At 48.4% G+C, this 19,607-nt stretch overlaps 1 protein-coding gene across 1 annotated transcript in view; it reads left to right on the top strand.

Annotated features, from left to right (window-relative positions):
- Window positions 1-13,976, top strand: part of CCDC170 (coiled-coil domain containing 170) — a 53,258-nt gene extending 39,282 nt beyond the window's left edge. Inside the window, exons 10-11 of the mRNA XM_045843640.1 lie at window positions 10,510-10,746; window positions 12,746-13,976. Coding sequence (XP_045699596.1) covers window positions 10,510-10,746; window positions 12,746-12,946 — 438 coding nt within the window. The 3' untranslated portion in view covers window positions 12,947-13,976. The remainder of the gene's footprint in view (window positions 1-10,509; window positions 10,747-12,745) is intronic.
- Window positions 13,977-19,607: the final 5,631 nt, after the last annotated feature.

A 19,607-nucleotide genomic window follows, 5' to 3' on the forward strand; every position in this document is an offset into this window, starting at 1 on the left:
AGGCTGCACCCTGATTCTTGGGGCCTGAAGTTCCACGCGCCCTTCAGATGGACATGGCAGGTAGGGAAAGACGCCTGCAGGAGGGCTCCTTGTGGGAGCAGGTGGGGGTGGGACAACGTGAGCTGCATCTGAGGCACTGGGGCCGATCACCTGAGCTATGGTCCCATGGCAGATACAGCCAAGCCTTGAATTAGCAAAGGCCAATGCCCAGGCCTTGACCTTGATCAGTGAACCCTCGCAAATTTCACCAGTCTGCTGTCAGACGCAGCACAGATTCAGGGTCAGCATGAGGGCTGGAATCACCCCTCCAAACACCACGGGGGTTTTCCTTCTCCCAGGCACTATCTCAGGAAGAGGGAGGGGAGAGAGGAGTCCTTGAAAGATTGAGCAATGTGTGAATGACAACAAATTTTCAACCAGAGGAAACGTGGTTAGTTACAAAATACCATCAGCTCTCACAGTTGGGATGATGGTGGCAGGAGTCGGTTTCTTACTTCCCAAAGAGAACGCAGCTTGTCCTAATGTTGTCCTGCTGGGACGTTGCACTGGCTGCTCCTGACCTGTAGGATGCACGCCTGCCCTGCTGACTTCCTGGCCTAGGGGGCCGCAGGCGCCCTGCTTTGTTGGAGAGAATCAAGGGCCCCTAAATCCTCCCAAAGAAGCCAGGAAGAAAACTAAGAAATGGAGACCAGTGGTAAGATAGCTAGTAGTGGGGGAAGGTTCTGGAACAAAACCAGAAAAGGAACTTCATTATAACCCAAGTGTAATATGGATCTTTGAAAATGAATCATGTTTGTTTTCTATTCTATTCAATTTTTCTCTCCTCTTTATTATTTGCTTTCTTCCTGTTTCATTTGGCTGTTTCTTTTCTATCTTCCCGAGATGCGCATCAGCTCGTTAATTTTTAGTCTTCCTCCTTTTCTAATATACAAATGTATGGTTGTGAATTTTCCTCTAAGTATTATTTTAGCTCTGTCACCAAAGTTTTAATGCATAATAGCTTGGTTGTCATTTGATTTAAAATATTTTCTAATTTTCTTTGTGTTTTTTCTTTGATACTTAGGTTATTTAGAAGTACATTTTCTACATTTCCAAATATTTGGAGATTTTGTAATTATCTTTGTTGAGGTAATTTGTAAGTTTAGGATGTTGTTTACTTTCTTTCATGGAGGATTTTATTTCCTTCTTCCAGATTCCAGGGGGCGTTTTAACCTCATAGGTCAGGACCGTCTTACCCCACATTCAAGCCTTGAGCTACTATCTTGAGTATACTCTTTCGCCTGAAGTAAAGTCACACACCAGAGTGAGAGTCTGCCCCCAACCCTGACCTGGTTCCCTTACTCTTTTTTAAAAAAAAAGTATATATTTTTAAGATTTTATTAATTATTTATATTTTTTAAAGATTTTATTTATTTATTTTTAGAGATGGAATGGAGGGAGAAAGAGAGAGAGAGAGAGAAACATCAATGTGCGGTTGCTGGGGACTGTGGCCTGCAACCCAGGCATGTGCCCTGACTGGGAATTGAACCTGCGATACTTTGGTTCACAGCCCACGCTCAATACACTGAGCTATGCCAGCCAGGGCTTGGTTCTCTTACTCTTAAGATGCAGCCTTTCAGATACCCAATCCAAAGCAGGAATGATTTATCGGGGTCCCCCCAGAGGCAGGAACCAGGCTCTGAGTCCTGTGCCCTGTCTCTTAAAGGTTCACAAAATGCACCTGAGCCCCTCCACTGCCTCTCCCAGATTAGCAAATGTTCCCGCAGAACAAAGGAGCCCAAAGACTTTGTATACTTTTGAGTTCCTAGCCTCTCCAGATGTTGGCCCACTAGTTGTTTTTTTTTTTTTTTGGCATCTTCTTATCTCTTTGAATTTTTAAGATTGTTTTCTCTTTTCCCTCTTAAACTGTATTCTATGGGAGAGTTAGTCTGAACCATCTGGTCTCCCTCTGCACTGCAGAAGAAGACATTGTAAGCATCGATTTAATGGGGAAATATACAATTGCCCAGGTAGGTATGTGAAAAACTCATAGATAACAAAGAAGTGGCAGAGGAAGAAGCTGCTGGAATGTTGGCTACCTCAGTTTGCCGGGGCCACAGTCTCTGAGTTTTTCTGGGTGCACGCTCCACTTTGCAGAGCACAGATCTGCCGAGCAAGTATTTGTCCAGCCCACTCGGTACATATATAATGCAAACATTTAACCTTCCCTAAAGCCCCTCTTATACCCCTTAAAATTCCTCTACTTGGGAAGGAAGGGAAGCTGTAGTTCAGCATTGCCTCCTGGGGTTGGACAAAGATGAGAATGGCTCCCATAATGGCTGTCGAATCATTATGTACCATTGCAGGAAGGAATGATAAATAAAGCACACTCGGACTTTCAAAGCAGAGAGGTAATGTAGTGTTTCAGATGTCAAAGAGAAGGGCGTGTTCTGTTGAAGGGTGTGTCGATGGAATAACCCAACTACTTCAGAGACATCTCTGGTGGAAAGGAGGGTAAAGAGTACTGTGGACTTTCATACACGGAGCTCTGTGGGACTCTACAAAGCAGAGGGCAAGAGAATGACACTGGACATTCTGGGCGACCCCCAGAGATAATTAAGTGGGAGTGATGTGGAGGAAGCCTGATGCACGTTGGCTTCCCAAAAGAAGGAGCTCGGTGAGGTTTCCCTGCTTAGAGCACGAGAGGGTTTCAGACACAAGGTACGGCAATGACAGAGGGTGCAGTGTGAGCTGCCCGACTTCCTGTCCCCAGTGCCCTCCGCCCTTTGGCCGGGACTGTTTGGTTCTGACCAACACATTTGCCCTTTCTCATGTGATGACATTATTTCTGTCCTGGGGAGAAATCAAGAAGCTTAACTTAGAAAGTAAGGATTTACTCAGCCTCACTTGTTATTGTAATGCCAACGCAGTTGAAAAATCTGGGTTGCTTCCATGACCAAGTGCCCATTCTCCACTGGTGGGTCCCTGCTCCGGGCTTTCTAGTATACCCACCCTTTGGAACATCAGAGACCCGGGCTTGCCCTGACTCTAGGGGACTGCCTTGCTTCTGCCAGTTTCCCCCCAAGGAACTGAAATTCTGTCTCTGAATGAAGCTGGCAGGGCCGCACCAAAGGCTGCCAGAGCTCTGTGGCCTTGACCTCCAGATTCCAGCCCACCTTCTGCACGCATATTTCCACATATTATAGAGCGGGAATGCAGCAATATAGTGACTGCATGCACTGTGAAGCATGATACAAACATGAGCTGCGTCATCACTGATGCTGTTACTGCTGAGAGCGGTAGTTGTCCTGTGGGGCCTTCAGAATTGTGGCTCAGAGCCTCCGTGGGATTGGCCCGCAGAAACGGGGCGTGGCAGACCAAAGTGGTGATGGAGCAGGGACTTTCCCACCTGTGATGTGAGGATCAACGCCTGGCACCCAGTGGACTTGAGGGGGTGGAGAGCAGCTCAGAAGAGGGGCAGTGCCCGGGAAAGGGCCGGGTGCGTGCCAGGTGCGGGCTTGGCTCTGCCACAGGGGGTCTTCCAGGCTGCTTGTGTTGGGAGTCGCACAGGGCACCTGGGCCCGGACAACTCTGTGCACCAGAACTGTGCTGGGGTGACAGGGGCCCGCACTTCTGTAGCCGAGAGCAGGAGTGGAAAACGCACCCTGTGTCCCCGGAACGTGTCCTCGTTTTGTCTCGGTGACTTCCGCCTCAGCTCTGCGTCGTCGTTTGCCTGGGTCTTTCTAATGATTTACAAGCGGTCTTTTCACTTAACTTTTTCACAAGCGAGCCACATTCTTCTAATTCAGTTTTGCTTTTTGGGGGGACGTGATTATGTAACACGAGGTTCTAGCAGTAAATAGTGCCTGGTTCAAGAACTTCCCATTCCAGCATCAGCCACACAGGGCAACGTCTTCCACTGTGGGGCACGCACCTCTGCTGGTACGCAAACTGCTCCTAGGAGGTGATGACAGGTGGTGATGAATGCAGCGCTCAGTCCTGAAGTGAAAGATGGATCCCCTTTAGTTTTTTTTCCCTTCGTTCACTGTCAAGGAAAAAATCATAATTAGAGGTTATTATGTCTTTATACCTTGAGGACACTTGCTAAGTCTGCATTTTAAACAAAGAATAAGCCTGAAGTTCAGTGCCCGGTGCAAGCAAGAGCACCTAGTAATGCTGGTTTGTTTCCATTACACGGTGTTTGTTTTATTATTGTCTTCCGTTTGTGGCACGTTCTATTGAAATCCTATAAACGTCCCTGTGAAAATAAATGCATTTAAGTTACAAAGGTGGCTGAGAAACAAAACATGGACATGGATGATGTGTGGATATGGCAAAACTGTGGAGGCAGAATGGAAATAAGTGAAATGTGACAGTCAGTTGGAGAATTGATAATGAGTGATAATTTAATGAGGTAAGCAGGCGGGTAGAAGCTCTGATTGGCTGCTAATGACATAATGATAATTTCTGAGAGTCAAGGAGTCCCGGGAAGAGCTGGGCAGGGGCCGGGGCACATCATGCAGGGTCTCAGGTGTCATGCTGAGATGCTTGGACATATCCTCTGGGTGTAGGGGAGCCACTGGAGAATTTTAAGCAGCAGAGTGAAATTGCCAGGAAAGAGAACTAACATGAAACAGATGGCACCTGGGGAAATCAGTGTTTCTCCAGAATAACGCCGTGACCAGCAGCAAAATGGCCTTCCTGTGTTCATTCCCTGGGGCCGCTGGAGCCCATGACCACAACCTGAGGGGCCTAATACTACAGAAACGTATTATCTGGCCATTCTGGGGGCCAGAAGGCTGAATTAAGGTGTTGACAGGCTTGATGTCTCCTGGAGGGTCCGAGGGGAAACCCGTGCCCTGCCTGGCTCCCGGCCCCTGGTGGCTACGGGCCATCCTTGGTGGGTAGCCAGGTAATTCCATCTCTGCCCCTATCTTCTCGTGACCTCCCACTCTGTGCCTCTCCTGTTCTGTCTCTCATAAGAACGGTCCATCGTTGGGTTTACTCCCCCGCCCAATGCAGCGTGATCTCATAACGAGATCCTTACCTGAATGGTAACTGCAAAATGATATCCTTACTTTAATGATACCTGCAAAGGCATAATTGACTCCCGAGGTCCATCGGTAGTCCTTCCCCGTGTTCTCCTTCCACTTCCTCTGGAAACTACTATTCCACTTCCTGTCTCTGTGCGTTTGCCTCTTCTGGACATTTCCTAGGAATGGAATCATACAGTATGTGGCAGTGTGCTGGGAGAATTCCTTTCCACTCAGGGTCAGTGTTTTATTCCATTCAAATCTTTAACCGATTAGATGAAGCCCATCCACACTTTGGAAGGACAATCTGCTTTCCTCAAAATCCACTAACTTAAATATTAATGCCACCCTAAAACACCCTCTGGGTGTTTGTATCCCCAAAAATGTTTGATGAAATATGTAAGCACAGTGGCCCAGCTAAAGTGGCACACAAAATTAACCATCACAGTTCCTTCTTGTGGCTGAACAGATTTCATTGTATGGATGTATCACGTTTTGTTTTTCCATTTAGCATTTGGTGGACATTTGGGTTGTTTCCACTTCTTGGCTATTATGAATAAGGCAGTTGTGAACACTCGTGTGTAAATTTCTGTGTGCACTTATGTATCTGCTGGAAAACCGTGGTCGAAGGCTGTGACTTCAGGGTCAGGGAAACCTGTCTCTTTAAGACCTGTGCAGTAAGTTTCCCCTGGATTCTAGGCCAGGAAAAAGCAGACCTTTCCAGATGAACTATTCAATATCAAGTTGCCAAGCAAACCTAAGTACAGCAGAAATCCCTTTTTGAAAGGAAAATATTCTTTCATAGATTTCGCATCCCGTTGTTCAGTCAAAATGATTTTATTGTAATATTGCTCACATATGTACAAACTTAACACTATATAGAAATTTCTTAGTCTTACTACATGTTTGCTATTATAAAATCCAAACCAATTTAGAAACCAAGTGAAGAGTAAAAATAATTTAAAAATTAGCAACATTAATTTAATAATCTAGATTATGTTCATTTGTAAAATCATCGTTAATAAGACTGTGTGGTACCAATTGCTTTTTGGTACGGGTTCTTTTGAGTTTGTCATGTGTCTCGTTTATGTTGCTTAAAGGCAGAGCAGTCGTTTTACTGTGAGCATTATTTTATTAGTGCAGAAACTTTGCACATACACTGTGACGTGGTCTGGCCTTCACTTGGCACGGACACATTATTTCCGTACAAACTCTACTTTTGCTCTTTCTTTTCTCCTTAACCTACGGTAATCGAAGTAGGACTATACTAAGTGGCACAAACAGCCTTATACACAGTGCAAATGTAGGCACTGAAATCATGCGGCAGAACTCCTTAGGGTCTGGAAGCCATGGAGTGTAACTCATGGAATGCCAGTTGCTTGGTAGCCTACATCAGTTATGATTAGTTTCAGCTGAATAGACTTAAACACTCTCCCCACCCACCCCGCGCATAATGCAGTGGCTTAGACAGGAGAGGTAGTTACTCCCTCCTGACCGAAAAGCACGGAGGGAAACATTTCATACCTAGTGGTATTGCTCCACGGTCATCAGCAGCCCTGGCTGTTCTAGCTTCCCACTTCACCGTCCTAGCAATAATGTTCGAATGCCAGCTCTTAGTGCAAGCTAGCTGCTGGGACTCGAACCTCCTCCCAGTCACCAGAAGGAGGAAAAGAGGAGGGACGCCCTGCACGCCACTTTGTACACCTGCGTCGGCCAGGACTTAGTCCCGGGACCTCACGCAGGTACAGTCAGCCCGAGAGAGGCGTCCTTACTCCGGGCAGCAGGAAAGAAAGGAAGAGTAGGTGTTTGGTGGGGAGCTATCAGCTTTCCACCCGGGCCCCGTGGTCCTGTCTTAGTACGGAGCTGTGGCCACAGATCAGAAGACAGAAAACCAAACACGAATGGAAAGCCATTACTGTCTTCACTGTCGCCTCTCACAGAGGCACCGGCGGGGAATAAACAGCACTCTCCAGCCACCAGCAGAGCTCTCTCCCTCTTGCTGACTCTGTTGATAATCTCCACGCAAGACAGCTGCTCCCCGTGCTGCTTCTCCATCCACTCTGGAACTTCCCCCAACCCAGACAGTGCAGCCTTTTAAAAAAAACGTTTCCCCCTAACTGGCCATCTTGGGCTCAGCTCTGCTTATACACATCCGTTGACCTTGAATGTGCGCCAAGCAGAGAACCTGGAGGGAGGAACGTCCTACTGTGGTTGGAGGGGGCAGGCATGCTCAGACGGCCGGCCGAGGGGAGCACCTTCCTTTGATTTCTGTTCTGGTTCCCTCCTGGCTCAATCCTCATGGCTCTCTCGGAGGGCACAGCGTCTGTTTGGTCCCCGGGGAAACTCTCCCACTTGGCCGGCCCACCTGCTGTGCGTGGTGCCTGGCTCCTGCGTTTGCAGCACAGCCTCTTAAAAGCCCCCCAGCTGGAGAACTGAGGTCCTCTGGGGGACTCAACACATCAGTTTTTAAATGTAATCACCTTCTGTGTAGGGCCTTTGGCCCTTACAACAGAAGAGAGAACTAACTATTCACCAGATTTTGAAATTCTTTCCCTCACGGAGGCAGACACCATGGGAACCTTCTGTATCCTCGTGGGGGTCTAGGTGACACATTGGTCTTGTTTATGACCAGATCTGTGCCACTGAGAGATACCGAGGGACACAGTCTGTCACTGGACTCCAGGCTGGGTCTGGGAAGCTCCCCAGGGAGGATAAGCACCTGCTCCCAGGAGTCTTGTTGGCTGGGTTTGACTCAGAAGACGCAGGCTTCCTGTCCTCACCCACCACCACCGCTGGCTTCCAGTCTGTCCTGGTGGCTTGGCTCCAAGCTCCACTACTTGCTCTTGTTCCTTGACAACAAGAATTCGGGCAGCCATCAGGATGGGGATAAAGTCTCCTGGTTTTTTTTTTCCAGAAATTCTTGGCTATAGATTCTTCTCATTAAGACTTGATTTGTGTGCTTTTCGCTCTCCAGGCTGAGTTCTGTCGCCTTTGGTCGCGAACCCGCTGTAAATGTTTTTCAGTTCTGAGCAGAAGGGTTGAATGTATCTCCTCTTCATTAATCCACGATTTTGAATTCGACACACCAATTCCAGCAATTCCCCTTTTTGCTACATATTTTCTCTGCAGCCCTGAGTTTGCATGTGAAGGGAGGTAACTTTGTTTTAAAATTGATATTCAGTGTATCCATGGAATGTCCCTGATATGCAAAATATTTACATATTACAAATATTTACGTTACACCCTCTTTTTATCCTGTAATTGAGAGTTAGTCTCCCAGGCTTTCTTTTTCTTGGACAGGCCCCCCATGACCCAGCGTCTGCCCTCCAAACAGGGAGGGGCATAGGTACAGGAGGCAAGTGAACCTCCTTGGTTGGAAAGATGGGATGGGATGAAAGGGGGAAGGCAGCAAACACTCATTACATGGTTTATTTGATTTTATTACTCTCATACATAATTTAAAGATGATTTTCAACAAAATTAAAACAGAAAGTTTTGAGGTTTTTGAGAGTGTGCCTGTGGCCCGTCTGAATTGCTAGGGAGCTCGGAACTAAACTCACAGCTCTGCTGGTCTTCATTTGCTCCTCGTTTGTTCATTCCACATGCACTTATGTATTTGTTTGAAAGCAATGTATTTTTATGCTTTTTAAAGACCTTTATAAACGCACTTTCCAATAACAGCGTTATCGAGATGCAATTCACATCATAAAATTCACCCTTTGAAATGCATAATTCAGGGGCTGTTAGTGCATTGGCAGAGTTGTGTAAACATCACTGCTATCTGATTTCAGAATATTTTCCTCCCCCCCCCCCCAAAGAGAAGCCCTGTACCCATTAGCAGTCACTCTGATCCTCTCCGCCCCCCAGCCCTGGCCTTTTCAGGGTCCTTCATGTAAAGGGACTCATCCCGTAAGTGGTCTTCCAGGGCTGACCTTCCCCTGTAGTATAATGTTCTCAAGGTTCATCCATGTTGTAGCATGAATCAGTACTTCATTCCTTCTTATGGCTGAATAATACTCTGTTTTATGGGTATGACACATTTTTATTTATCTGTTTATCATTCGATAGATATTTGGGTGGTTTTCACTCTGGTGATTTTGAATATGCTGTGAACGTTTGTGTGCAGGTTTCATGTGGACCTAAGTTTTCAGTTCTCTTGAATACATAGCATACACCTAGGGGCGGAATGGCTGGGTCGTATGTTAGCTCTGTGTTTACCTTTTTGAAACCGGGCAAGCTGTTCTTCTCGGCCACCGCACCACTGGCCGCTGGGACCAACAGTACCTGAGGGTCCCAGTTTCTCAGCATCTTCACCAACACTCGTCATCGTCCGTCTTTTTGGTGGTGGCTCTCCTGGTGTATAAGTGGCAGCTCATTCATATATTTTTTTTTGAATGAGTGTAGTTGAAAACAGTGTTGGGTCTAATTATGCAAAAGTACCTCAGTTTTTTTTATTGTGGTGAAATACACATGACTTGAAATCGACCACGTTGATCATTTTCTGCAGACAGTTCAGTGGGGTTAAGTATACTTTCACCGTGTGCGTGCAACCATCACCGCCCTGCATCTCCGCAGCTTTCCCGTCGGCCTCCACCGAAACCCGGTGCCCACGAGGCAGTGACTCTCCGTGCACCCAGCGCCTGGTGCCGTCTGTCCTGCACTGCATCTCCGTGACTGAGCCTGTCCTGGGTGCCTCCTGTGGTGCCGTTACACAAACGTGACCTTTCGTGCCTGGCGTAAGGTCTTCAGGGTTCCTCCCAATTCTAGCGTGCATCAGACTTTTATCCCTTTTTACTCAGATTCTTTTTGTTAGCAGTGTAATTTTAAATACTAAGCTAAAAAAAAATATGTGCCTCACATCCAGGATGCCCTGTGATTTGGCTTTAAGGTCCCAGGTCAGCTTCTTGGAGAGAGGCCCGCGCCCCCCCCCCCCCCCACCTGGCGTGAGATGGAGCACTGTGGTGGCCGCCTCCTGCCCCCAGCCTCCCAGGAGAGTCAGAGGGCATTTTTCTGAGAAACTGCTGATGTAGATTTTGCTCGCAGCCCTGGTGAAATCTTGCTGAGGGCATTAGGTAGGGCTTCCCTGTGGTGACACACCAAGACAGGAGACATTTTGCTCTCCTTGCTGCTGTACACCGGGAGTGACCCATTGGTGGGGGCAAAAAGTGCACGTTGCTTTTGCCTAGGAAGCTCAGAGAGTCTGTGCGTAAGTACCAGCAGACTTTATTTTAATACTGAACCCCAGAACCATGCCTCGCACCATTTTATCTCATCGATTTTCCTAGTAATAGTACTCTGATATGTTGTTTATAAACCATAACTGCCTTAAGACATGTTTGCCCAGCACATATGTTTGGCAAAGTCTGTCTAATTGGAACGGATTTCATCCTTTATTCATAAAAATGTTACTAAGTGAATTCCATCGACTTCTGACTTGCGTGTAAAGTTTTCCTAAATAAATACCCAAGCGATCACCAGCATTTTCTTGTCTTGTTAGATTAAGACTTTGGAGCAGACCAAAGCCATCGAAGACCTAAACAAATCCAGAGACGAGCTGGAGAAGATGAAGGAGAAAGCGGAGAAAAAGCTGCTGTCCATCCAGTCGGAGCTGGATGCGACGGAGCACGAGGCCAAGGAGGACAAGGAGAGGGCCAGGAGCCTGGTGGAGGTGGTAACCCGCGAAACGAGGACCCTGAAAAAGTCTCTGGAAGAAGCAGAAAAGAGAGAAAAGCAGGTGGGTGGGAACGCGGCGGTGAAACCTCCTTACTCAGGGAAGATCGCCCAGCCCAAAAGCTCGATCACTCTTCACCTCATAAACAATTTACGAGAGCTTTCTATTGTCATTTCAACGTCTCCGCCGGCCAGCCCAGCGTCTTTTTGGCCTTAAAAGAACCATTATGATTTACTCCGCTAAGTAAAGCAATTCCGTTTTCATGGCACGCACTGTAGGAAAGGAAGACGTTGTGTCAGAGCCATGCAGGGCCCCTGAGAAGCCAGGCTCTGCGTCCGCCCGTTGCCTCCCTTGGAAGGTTGCGTCGCCCCACACCTTCTCGCGGTCACCGGTCACGGGGCTTCAGCCTCCGGCGGAGGTCAGGGTAAACCTTATCTCCAGCAGAGATCGGTTGCAGGAAATAGTCCCGACTCTCAAACAGTGGCACCCGGGCTGGAGGGCTGACCAAGGCCAGATGTAAGCCGTAAAACAGGGCTCGTGCGCTGGCCGGCTGCGAGAAGGAGAGTGTTATCTGGCGAGCGCATCAGCAGGCCAGGCCTAAAGAGAGCTGTGCGGGGCGGCCTGACCCCCGCCGCTCCTGGCTTTCATGTCACTCTCCTCCTGAGGCTCCACAGGCTCAGGGTGGCCTCGCGTCCGAGGCTGTTTCTTCTCTTTGGCTGCCGCTGCTCTGGCTCACGTGTCGGGCAGAGTTGAGGAAGGCCAGATGACACGTGAGTGTTCTCAGAGGGAAACCACTCCAGAATTAAGAGCTTTGACCATATTCGAAAGGCCGAGGGAATTTGAGAAAAACGTTTTCATCAGGGAGACAAGGCTGGAGAAAAGTATATTTCCCCAACTGGACTTGGTGTAGGGAAGCAGGTTGGGAAGTGAATGAATGAGCTAGTGGAGGGGGGAAGGCCGTTCTGGATGCAATGGCTGTCTTCAGGCTGGAGCACCCCTTTTCTGAAATGGAAGGCACCACCCTGGCTGGTGTGGCTCAGTGGACCGAGCGCTGGCCTGTGAACCGAAGGGTTGCAGGTTCGATTCCTAGTCAGGGCACATGCCTGGGTTACAGGCTAGGTCCCCAGTTAGGGGTGTGGGAGAGGCAACCACACATTGATGTTTCTCTGCCTCTTTCTCCCTCCCTTCCCTGATCTCTAAAAAGTAAGATAAATAAAGTCTTTAAAAAAAAATGGAAGGCACCTCTAGCAAGGTGTTGCCTAGATATCCCTGGTTTATCTCCTTCTGCTTCAACCTGGAAACACCAACTAGTCTATGAGAAGTGGAAGGAGTGCGAGGTGCATTTCCACCATTGTCTCTAGTCCCTGCCCCCAGCCTCCTCGTGTGTGTGTGTGTGTGTGTGTGTGTGTGTGTGTGTGCGCACGCGTGGTCCCAGAGACTCCAATGCTCTGGGTTGTGAGGTGGCGATCTGTTTCCTGGAACTCGAGCATCGTTTGGAAGCCCTCCTGTTTTCATTGGCTCATACTTGCCCGCCATTTGTTCTTCCTTTAGTTTTAGGGCTGTTGGCCAGTCAACACGCTAGCGCATAAGTACTTACCACCCATGGGCACAGCCACGGCGACGGTTGGACGGCACTTCCTAGAGTGCAGAGCACACATGCAGCCCTCATTTCATTTGATCCGCATTTCAGAACAGCCCTGGGGGCCGGTCTACGGTTCTTCCCATCCCGGATGTGAGAAAGTGAAGTCTGAGTGATGTCAGAGTCTCATGCGTAGTTGCTTACTTGGGATCCTTGACATGGAAGCCGATACCACATTGACTGGCTCATCGGAAAAGTGGTCAGGAACTTGCTGAGGGTTGGTACCTGAAAGGACTTGAGAGGTGATTTAGTAGGCTAGCCTTCTTATTTTGTACACGAGAGGACTAAGGCCAGGGGGCGTGAGTAACTTACCTGCCTCACGCACACCTGGGTTTTCCATGGTTTTTGTCGCGGTGGTGTTTGGCTCAGCTGTAGTTGTGACATTTGTTCTCTCAGTTAATGTGTTTCTGTTTGATATTCCAGCTGGTGGACTTTAGGGAGGTGGTTTCCCAGATGCTGGGCTTGAACATGACCAGCCTTGCTCTTCCTGACTATGAAATCATCAAATGTCTTGAAAGACTGATCCATTTCCACCAGCATCACTTTGTCACCTGTGCCTGCTTCCAAGATGTGACCGCCAGGCAAGATAGACACCTGCAAGGCCACCTAAAACTTCTTCATTGAACACAGTATCTCTTGAGGGATATGGCGTTAAGAGATGGGACACTACGCTCAAGTTAACAAACCCTCCAGACCTTTGAAATTTGATCGGCAGGGGAATGTTGTGTGGTTTGACAATAGAGCAAGAATCCATCATCAGCAACAAAGAATCTCAAAGGCAGACACAGGTTTGGCACGGAACACACCTGTTACTTCATTTGCTGGCACTTTGGGACCCCGGAGAATTCCACTAGATCGCGTATCTAAAGTGGGAAGTGTCGGTGGAGGATTAATATCTGTGGGCTATCTACTGTGAGCCAGGGGCTCTACCACCCAGTTTAGTTCTTGTGATGACCACGTGGAGAAGCTTTAATGTTTATACTTTGCCACCTCTCTGAGGCTCAGAGAGGGTGTTACCCACCCAGGGGTGCAGTTGGTCAGTGACAGACCAGGATCCACACCACGCTGACTCTGTATCAAAGGCCGTGTCTTCTCTGCTAGTCCACCGTCCCCCCGTTTCTCCTGGACCCTGTGTTGTGGGGGAAATTTGCTCCCATAAAGAAAGGGAAATATCCATACAGTCAAGCATCAAAGGGCAAAAGTAACTGAGATTTCTGAGTGTAACCTGTATGAATTTTTAAAAAAGCCATACACTTAATTATTTGGATTAAACATGCACAGTCTGAGGTTCTATAAGAAACTTACCTGTTTTAAAATGCTGCTGCCAGGTGGCATTTGGTGGTGACTTGTGACGTCTGACCAGGGCTGATGTCAGGTCTACAGGAGTGGAGCTGCTGACATGAAACCTCTGAGACGAAGACGGCCCACACCGCTTTGTTCACCAATGTATCAAATGCACTCACAGCGAGTGTGCTGTTTCAAAAATCGGGGCTTGATTATGACTTTCTCTCCCTTTCTGCCTTCCTCATAAAATTCTACTTCACAGGTATTTTTCAGGAACTCCTATTTTTTTAAAGTTTTTTTTTGAAGATTTTATTTATTTATTTTTAGAGAAGGAAGGGAGGGAGAGAGAGAGAAAGAGAGAGAAACATCAATGTGCTGTTGCTGGGGGCCATGGCCTGTAACCCAGGCATGTGCCCTGACTGGGAACCGAACCTGTGATGCTTTGGTTTGTAGCCCACATTCAATCCACTGAGCTACGCCAGCCAGGGCTGGAAGACCTATTTTTAACTTCCAACAGAAAACTGTTACTCTTTTGGGTGATTCTCGTATTTCTGCTGTAGGAAATTATTTTTTAGTCCCTGAAAAAAAGTGCTGGTGTCTAATGAAAGGAGAGGGGATATAGATTACAATGAAACATTAGAAGACAATGAAAACTCGAGAAGAGAGGACATGAGTTTGACACTTGCAGGTTGAGTGACAGGTGACACAGGGAGAGTGACCAAGGACCGCCATAGCGGGTGGGTCCCCTTGTCCCGGCTGCTCCTTCCTGGGCAGGGACAGGGTGAGGGAGTGTATCACAACCGAGCGGACACACCTGCCCGGCCCTGACTGCGTGTGACGGGAGCTAGGTCTGCCTCACGCAGGAGAGGCAGCCTTGGACTTTCTGGGGGGAGCCCCACAGGCTCTGGAGGTCCCCTGGTCGGCTTCAAATGCAGCGGCTGTGGCCGCAGACCCACATGCAGCCGCAGCTGGAGTGGAGGAGGCGGCTTCGCCGTGGCATCCAGGAGGGTGCAGTGGCTGAGAGGCTCCGCTCAGCCCAGGCCGTTGGCCGCAGTCCTGGAGGGGGGACATATGTTGTGGGGGGGGGGTTGTTTCTGTACCTTCTCTAAATACAGTCTTTAATAACTTTTTATTTTCTCTGTAAGTTCATTTCCCACATTGTTTAAAAATAACATTTAGCAGCATCACTTTAAAGACATAAGCTGTAATGTTATTTTTCCGTTTTGATGTATCATTACTTCCATTTCTACCTTTTTACGAGAATAAAAGTGGTGCATGGTTATTGGTTCTGTGCTTTCTCTTTGTGATAGAAAATGGCATTCCATTTATCTGAATACATGTTTATGTAATGTTCCTAATATATGACTCAAACATATCGGCAGTTATGTTTAACACAGGTAGACATATTAAAAATTCTCGAATGTGGTCCTCAGTGCTTCCCGGTAGAGAGAGTGTATGGGCTAAGAAAAAGAAATTCTGTCCATGTATGCAATCCATAGGCACATCAGCTATTTGTCCTTTGGACACATTGAGAATGCCCCTTGATAAAGCTGTTTCTTTCCTTGTTACGCTGCCCGTTGGTGGTTGGCTGTGTCTCCGTGCGCTCACTCCCAAGCTGGAAGGCCAGCTGCGCATTTCGTTGTCAGGCTTCATTCTCCCGTAACAGCCATGTATATTTTATGTCCCATAAAATGCATGAGGACGATGTGATTGTTCTAAGTGGAGTTTTAAAATATTGAACACTGACTCTTCTACCAAATACACTGGCGTGATAACTGCTGCTGAGGTTTTCGCTCTGGTCATTGTCTGAGACACTTAAATAAATACATAAAGTATGTCAGGGAAAGAAAGTTGAACCTGTTTTATCTAAATTTCCAATTTTACCTTATAGTCTGTCTTACAGATGAATAGTGAGTGATTCAAGGTCAAGGTGTGGGGGGGCTGAACACCAAGGAATGCCTACGTTGTTGATATTACAGCACCACTGAGGACTCAGAAACCGAGCGTGGTGTTCACTGGGGAAGCATTCCGTGGTCACGCAGCACAACCTCTGCCCAGGCGGCTCTGTGGAGTGTATGCAGCAGTGCTGTCACTCGTGTTCTTGCACGTCCCGCTTTTCATCAGCAAGAGGGGTCTGTGTGCTTCTCTGTGCCCTACGCAGCCTCCACACTGTTCTTCCTTCACCTTTGCATACAGACAGTTGCGCTTTTGAGGCTCCTGCTCACTGATGTGTAACTCTCTTCTGGTCCTCATTGCTGTTACCTGCTGCAAATGGTTCACAGGTGGCTTCCGCCCCCATTGAGCACTGCCGTCATTTTGGGTCTCTCCTAGGACTATCAACCAAACCCGTGTAACACTCTCTCTTTAGTGTCTTGGCCTTCTCAGCTCTCATGCCATTCTGTCCCTCCGTTTCAGCCACTTACATGCTAGACTGCAGTTTCCAGAAATCCAATGTAGACTACCTGAAGCCTAAGAGAGAATTTGGGGGTGGGGCATCATTTGAAAGATTCAGGGGTAGACTGGTTTCAGCATGGCTAGATCCAGGGCTTCAAAATGATCTGGTTTCTTTTTTTGCTCCTGTCCATCCTTCACCTCTGCTCGATTGGCAGCCTTTGCACGTTGGTCTCACTTTCGCCTTCTGCAGACGGGTTCCTCCATGCTGCCAGGAAAGATGGTCACAGGCGGCTACCCAGTTGTTCCAACTCATGAGCTCAGAAAAAGAGAATCTTGCTGCCTCCAACATCTGTGGAAGAAATCTCAGAGTCTGATCTGTTCTTGGTCACATACCCAGCCCCGAACCCAGCTCTGTGGCCAGGGGATGAGCTCATTGGTCTGCATCCCATGCCAACCAACCCTTGCAGTGAGGGTGGGGTGGAGCGAGGCTCCAGGAAGAGCCGTTCAACCAGAACCACACGTGATGACAGATGGAAAGTTCCCCAAAGAGAGAGAAGCTGGACAGACTCACAACACACACATCTGTGACACCAGGTCAAATTCAGGATCGTCAAATCACCTAGAACTTCTCTGCCTCTAAAATCATACCCTCTTATCACCCCAGACCTCCTCCTTACTCCCAATTAGCCATTCCTTGAGGTTCCTTGGTCCTCACATTTTGTCCCCTTGCCAAAGCCCACTCTGTCTGGAGTCCCCCTAGATATTATTGTTCATTTCTTCAATCATTCCTTTCCTAACTCCGTAAACTCCTTGTTCCTTTGCACTTCCGTCCTCAGATTTGAGTTCATCCCAACTACCAGTGTTTCTGCTTTTTCTGCCCCCACCTAACGAGCCTGGAGGAAATCACAAAATCACAGCCGAGTCGCACGCCAGATCTGTGGCCTTTGCTTTCCCTCGAGCCCTCCGTACTGCACGGCAGGCCCTCGCTGCTCTCCCGGGGCGATCTCACTGCCATTTTCCAAAGTGACTGCGCGAATGTTCTTCTCTGCCTGGAGGCTGTTCCCAGCTCTGTTCTCCTGACTGTCAGCAGATAATCTCATCTCCCATTTCACCCAGAAAATAGGAGCCATTACAGGAAATACCTTTAAGATCATCAGACCCTCGTAGAGCCGGATACGTGTCCATGCCCTGCCTTGCTGTCTTCCTTCTTCCCGTCTCCGTCTCCGGCTATTCCCTCTCCCTGCTTCTACCTGGCCCCTCACGTCCTCGGCGACTTCGTCCCACCAGCTGTTTTCTGCTCTCGCAAATGTTTTCAACCTCCCCTTCAGTAAAGGCTTATTTCTACTTGCATTTAAATATGTGTATTGAAACTTAAATAATTTTATTAGCCCATGTCACCCCAGTAAATTGAATAAAAATCTAAAAAAAATCTTTACATCTCTCTTAAAATAAATCACTCCCCCTACTCCGCAAAGTCTATCTCTCTGTCTCTCTGTCTCTCTGTCTCTCTCTCTGTCTCTCTCTCTCTCTCTCTCTGTCTCTCTCTCTCTGTCTCTGTCTCTCTCTCTCTCTCTCTTGCAGATGAGAGTTAGAGTGCTGGCTCCCATTCGTTTCATCACTCACCCCAACCTGCCTTCCGTCTCCACGCACCCAGCTCTCACAGTTATGTTGGCAAATCTCTGTTACTTTTAAGTGCTTCTATTCCTTAATCTTTCTATACTATTGGATACAATGGAAAATTTCCTTCTTGAAGCATTTTTTTCCATTAGCTTCAGCGATGTTTTACTCCTGTCTCTCTGGGTGTTCGAGTTACATTATTTTAAGGTTGCAGGAAACAAACAAAAACCAAACAAAAAGGGAGAGATTACTGTGAGGACAAGTGTGGATATAAGTTTGGGTGGGAATCCTGACCTCCCAGAGAAACTCAGCGAAGAGTGCTCCTCCGTCCTGAAAACTGGCAGACCGTGGGTCGCATCAGCGCCGGAGTGCCAAGTGCAGGGCGGCGCGGCTCTCCCACCGCCGCCCCCGCCGCCCCATTCCATCCCTCTGGTGCTGGTGTCCCAGGACTCCGTGACCACTCTCCCGTTCCCGCCCACTGCTTCTGTCGCCTCACCTGCCGAGGCCGTTTTCACCTCTTCTCTCCTTTTCTAAACGTTTAGCTTCTGCCTCTGCACACTCCGGGCCGCCCCTGGTCTGTGTGTCTGGAACTTCCTGGCTTTTCTATAGGCCTTTCCCTGTCTGCTCCCACCGCGCATGTTTCTGTGTTTCTCCCCCGGAGGGAGAGCCCCAGGAGACGAACCACCCGCTCTGCAGTGGGAGGTGACTCTGGCGAGCAGTGCTTTTATACCCTGTCACCTTGTAGGCCAGTGACAAGCCTCGAGGCTGGTTTCCCATATAGATCGGGGCCCCACTGCTGGTCCAGTCTGCTGGGAGCAGGGAGGTGGGGGTCTCCCGTCGGTCCCAGATGTGAGTGTTCCGCGGTCTCTTTTTCTTACCCTTATGCTGTCTCCAGGGCACTGGCCTTGCGACCGCAGGCACTTGAGAATGTGTCACTTAACTGCTCATGTTTCAGTTTCCTCATCTGTGAAACAGATACCTGTTACGGGTTGAATTATGACCACCCCCTCCCACCCCCTGCAAAGATGTTGAAGTCCTAACTCGGGGAATGTGTGAATGTGCTGGTGTTTGGAAACAGGGTCTTTGCTGGTGATCAAGTTAAGGGTGGGCCCTGTCCAGTAGGACCGGCGTCCTTACGAAAGGAGGGAACTTGGGCGCACAGACACGCACACAGGGAGAACGGCACATGGAGATGAAGGCAGAGGTCAGGGTGGTGCAGCTAGAAGCTGAGGGGCACCCAAGATCGGCGGCGAGAGCCCGGGAGCCAGCAGAGAGGCGTGCAGCCCATTCTCCCTCACAGTCCTCATGGGGACCAACCCCGCCTGCACCTTGACCTCAGACTTCTGGCCCCCAGAACTGTGCAGTAGTAAACTCCCATTGTGCGAGTGCTTTAGTGGGTGTAACCTTATTAACATGGCCCTGGGAAACTGTATACCGTCTTACAAGATTGCTGTAATAATGAAGTGATGTGAAGCATTTGAAAATATTCCGGCACACAGGGAGTACTCAAGGCGTGTTAGCTAATATGGTTTGCTAGCTAGTTCCACCGATTCTTCTGGCTTTAGTGATCATCTATATGGTAATGATGCCAACTCGAATCTCTAGATGAGAGCCTGTCCCAAGCCTCACTCCAGGGTTTGCAGTAACTGTGCTGTGGTGGGATTGAGCAAAGGTCTTGCGTTCAGACACACGCTCTGTATTGACTTGGGCTGGTCGATTAACCTCTGAACTCCCTGTGCTTCAGGACTATAGCAGGGATGACATGACTGTATTTTTATAGAGTCCTCGTAATCATCCACTGAGCCTCTCTCTCTCTCTCATATATATATAGTGCACAGCGTAGAACATGTGTGTGACAGGTGCTCAGTGAATGTTATTTATTCTACAAGCATCTTCAGACTGCATTACAGGTAAGACTGAATTTATAATTTCTGCCTCCACCACCATCACCTACCTCCCTACCTGTGCCCCAAGGACCTTCTTCTGTTGT

The sequence above is a fragment of the Phyllostomus hastatus genome, unplaced genomic scaffold (genome assembly GCF_019186645.2).
Source record: "Phyllostomus hastatus isolate PE091 unplaced genomic scaffold, TTU_PhHast_1.1 phas_contig_40, whole genome shotgun sequence".
Lineage (NCBI taxonomy): Eukaryota > Metazoa > Chordata > Mammalia > Chiroptera > Phyllostomidae > Phyllostomus > Phyllostomus hastatus.